The sequence below is a fragment of the Pinus tabuliformis genome, chromosome 3_2 (assembly GCF_031772625.1).
Source record: "Pinus tabuliformis cultivar Carrire ecotype Pingquan chromosome 3_2, CPIR1, whole genome shotgun sequence".
Classification (NCBI taxonomy): Eukaryota; Viridiplantae; Streptophyta; class Pinopsida; order Pinales; family Pinaceae; genus Pinus; species Pinus tabuliformis.
The window spans coordinates 572,796,047-572,800,045 of record NC_142302.1 but is presented as its reverse complement, the minus strand read 5'-3'; the positions used below and the strand labels follow the sequence as shown (position 1 = coordinate 572,800,045).

At 29.3% G+C, this 3,999-nt stretch overlaps 1 protein-coding gene across 1 annotated transcript; it reads right to left on the bottom strand.

Annotated features, from left to right (window-relative positions):
• Positions 1-2,804: 2,804 nt before the first annotated feature.
• On the bottom strand, positions 2,805-3,466 carry LOC149181821 (uncharacterized protein At5g01610-like). The gene has a single exon (XM_089418405.1). The coding sequence runs from the start codon at positions 3,406-3,408 to the stop codon at positions 2,962-2,964; it is 447 nt and encodes a 148-aa protein (XP_089274531.1). The 5' UTR covers positions 3,409-3,466; the 3' UTR covers positions 2,805-2,961.
• Positions 3,467-3,999: the final 533 nt, after the last annotated feature.

The window sequence follows — 3,999 nt, the reverse complement described above, 5'->3', positions numbered from 1 at the left end:
GGTTTGGGTATTATTTCAGTCTTCATAATTAAAATGGAAGAAGACCGTAAACGATCGTTTCTTTATGAAGAAAAGACATTTACGTACTCCGTTTCTCTTTTCAAAATAACATTTGATTTTAAGTTCTGAAAAAGCAAAAATGTATACAATTTACATTTAACAAGAAAAACAATGTTTCATGTTTATTAGATTAAAATTGGTTAACAACTCTTACATAAAAATGAATAAATAATAATAATATTAATAATATTAATTTTTTTTAAATAATTATAATAGAGATTTAAATGTTATTGCATATTAAAAATAAATATTGGGGAAAATTAAATATAATTAATCATAATATAACATTAAGATTATAGAGGTTTTTTTAAAAAGTTTTTATGAAGAAATAACCATTTATGAAACTTTACTTACTCTTTAGCTAAAGCTCAAGTTACTTGTTAAGTGAGTCTAATATCTATTCACTTTTGATATCACTATTATATATTAAATTTATTTGACTAAGTCAAGTTTATCTATCAATCTCTCCTTTAAATTTTACTTAAATAATTTTTTGACTTCAATCTAGGAAAACCCCATGCCCTCCACCTAACTTTACTAGGGGTATGCATGCCTTATGAGGTCTTATAGTCATATGCCCATTTACATGTAATTTAAAAAAAAAATCTTCTCCAAAGTAACTTTTATTTTCCTTTATCTAGAAAGCCACTTACAAATGCCACCATCCTTTCACGTTGTCACAGCAATCTCTAGCCATGTTTCCATGTCCATGCAACTATGTCGTCTCCATGAATCTGGTAGCCATGTTTCCATTTCCATGCAACTATGTTGTCTCCATGAATCTGCTAACAAGATTTAGCATATGTTACCTCTCAAGGAAATGCATCATACTAATGGACCCATGGATCCATCCACACCTATTCACTCCACTTCACCATCTTAATGATACTCTCGTGGAATAATGGAAAGGGGCTCCTATACCACATGTTAAGAAAAAACATGCAAAAAACTTAAATATAATTAATTACAACCTAGCAAGGACTCTACAGAAATTTCCTGAAAAATTCCTTGATTCATTTCACCACCATTTTCGTGATAGTCACATGCAACAACTCACAATGATGGTTGGGATACCACATGTTACAAGTAAACATGCAATAAAGATATATATAATTAATTATAATATAGAAATAATACTACACAAATTTCTTGGAATAAACCAAACGATCCATCCACACTCATTCATTCCACCTAACCATCCTCACAATGAGAGCTCTAATAGAATGTTTTAGGAACAAACATGCAACAAAGATAAACATAATTCATTATATAACATAACAACAACAAAACACAAATTTCTTAGAAAAATCCAATTGATCCATCCAAACTCAATTCATTCCACCTAACCATTTTCATGATAGTCTCATGCAACAACTCACAATTATGGCTCTAATACCACAAGTTAGGAATAAAAGTGCAAAAAAGATAAATATAATCATTATAACATAAAAACCACACCACACAAATTTCTTGGAAAAAACTAATTGATCCATCCACACTCTATTCATTCGACCTAACCATCTTCACGATAGTCTCATGCAATAGCTCATAATAATGTCTTTGATAATGTCTTAAGATATTTGTTTTACAAAATTGATAAAGTGAATAGGTGTGAATGGATACATGAAATAATATGGTAAAAAAACCATGTGTGGCCAACATCATGTGACAAAAAATCATAATGGTAAACCAAACTTATTTAATCTATCATTTTATCAATTTTGTAAAACAGATATCTTAACAAAAACAATCCTAATGTTAAAACACAATTTATAATAACTATTTATAATCATTTCGATGACTGTTTGAAAACATATAAAAATTTTTATTTAAAATTGAATATTCAATTCAATATGATGAACGATTATTCGAAAAAAAATATTCTAAAAAAAATTATTAAAACAAAAAACATTTATTCAAATACAAAACTTATTCTTCATACAATTTATAGTTGCCACAAATACAAATTCCAGCTAATAATACCTCTTTATAAATTGTAAAGCCTTAAATAAAATTAAAATATAACTTGAAAAAGATAAAAAAAATCTCATCTAATTTAAATGCATCAAAAGATCAAGTATTAATCACCTCTTTATAAATTATAAAAACTTCAAGTAAACTTTAAAAAAATTTAAAAACAAGAGAGACCATTTTTTTTCAACTGCCATAGCATGAGAAAAAATCAATAATGAGTATAAAAATGTAAGAATAACAATTTCAGCTAACATGTCAACAAAACCACAATACATAATTACAAAATCCTCAAAAAAAAAACAATATATATGTAATCTATCTTACCAAAATAACAATATATCTGTCTCAGTAATTGATATGCAAAATTAACATTGGAAAAAACAAAATAGAAATACTTAGATACAAAATCCCCACACATATATAATAGATAAGCAATAACAATTTATCTATCATCCATCTCAGTTTGCAAAATTGACCTTGGAGAAATCAATAAATATAAAAAACTAAAAAAAGAAAAGGATTTAACCTTTTCATCCCAATGCAAAGTTTACATTACTAACAAAGACCAGACAAGGATCTATAATGAGTATCTATATACACACTAAGCCCTCTTAACAGTCAAGAATATGTATATATATAATTCATCTTTCAATCAATTTACGGTTTCCATTACTAACACTGCTAATTCTGCATATGAACACATAGTCTATATATTGCTGAGAGATTTAAATCAAATTTAAGTTGTAAAAAAAAAATCAAATATGATAATATGATATCATAAACAAGAATTTATCATGAGTAGATCTCAAAATTATTAAACATTCACTGGCTATCCAAATCTTTTAAATTAAACGTGCTAGTCCAGTCTACACCCTATGCTACATAATTATTTAAGAGCAGTGTTTATTTATTAAAAGAAACCATCTTTTATTTGTTATAGTTCTCTTCAATTTGAAAGGCACCCACGGGGAAGGATTTCTCAATCCCAGCGATAGCGCTCTTGAAGCAAATCTTGGCACTTGCTGGGTCATCAATGGAGATCTCAGAGATGGTGATCCACACAAGAAGCTCCTTGCTCTTCACTCCGCTCACCTTCTTCATCTTGTGTTTCTCAACATACCCACTGATCTCTGTATCATATTGCACCAATCTCCCAATTGCCTTGAACTCGTGCTCAACCTTCTTATTCCGCTTCATCCACACAAACCCAGTTTCCTTCACGTACCCACATTCTTGAATATCATCAAGCAGTATGAGGCCATTAGGAAGACCTACCTGTTCCAGCAATTCCATAGTTTTCTTCCTGCAAATTTCGCTTCCATAGTAGACTTCTGCCCCGGCTTTCTTATCATCACTGGCAACCTGAGGAGCCATTCTTTCTTATGATCTATGACACCTCTGCAATGGTCTTTACCGAGTAGGAAAATGGATGGAAATGCATGGATGCAGAGAGTTTAAATAGTTGAAATGGATCAATGAGAGGCCTCGAAACAACCTAGTGAGTTTCGCATTGAAAAAGGGGTAAATTTGGCTATTAAAGTCACCACTCGATTAAGGGTTAGCATAGAAAGCTCGGCACAGGAAGTTGGATATGCGATATGAAGTCGAAGCAACCACCAAACCATTGTATTAAATTTGTAGTGTCTCTCCACCCACCAAGAAAAAGAGAGAGGAGGTCATAATTTAAATTTAAGATAAAGTTCGTAACAAGTAATAGGTTAAATAGCATTAAGTGATGTATATGTGAGAGCATGTGGTATTTAATGAGTAATAATTAAATGTCTTCCTATAATTTTATATGCCTTGTAATTTTTATATCTAAATTATTTAATATTTTATAATTAATCATTTATTATTTATTTTAAAAAATATATACAGCTTAAAAAAATAATAATTGATTTATTTAATTACTCATTGTGTTCACAAATAAATTTAAAGTGTTAGAATCATTATTTTAACCATTAT

Excerpts from the sequence above, each read along its gene's own strand:
- LOC149181821 (XM_089418405.1), bottom strand. The coding sequence starts at position 3,408 with ATGGCTCCTCAGGTTGCCAGTGATGATAAGAAAGCCGGGGCAGAAGTC.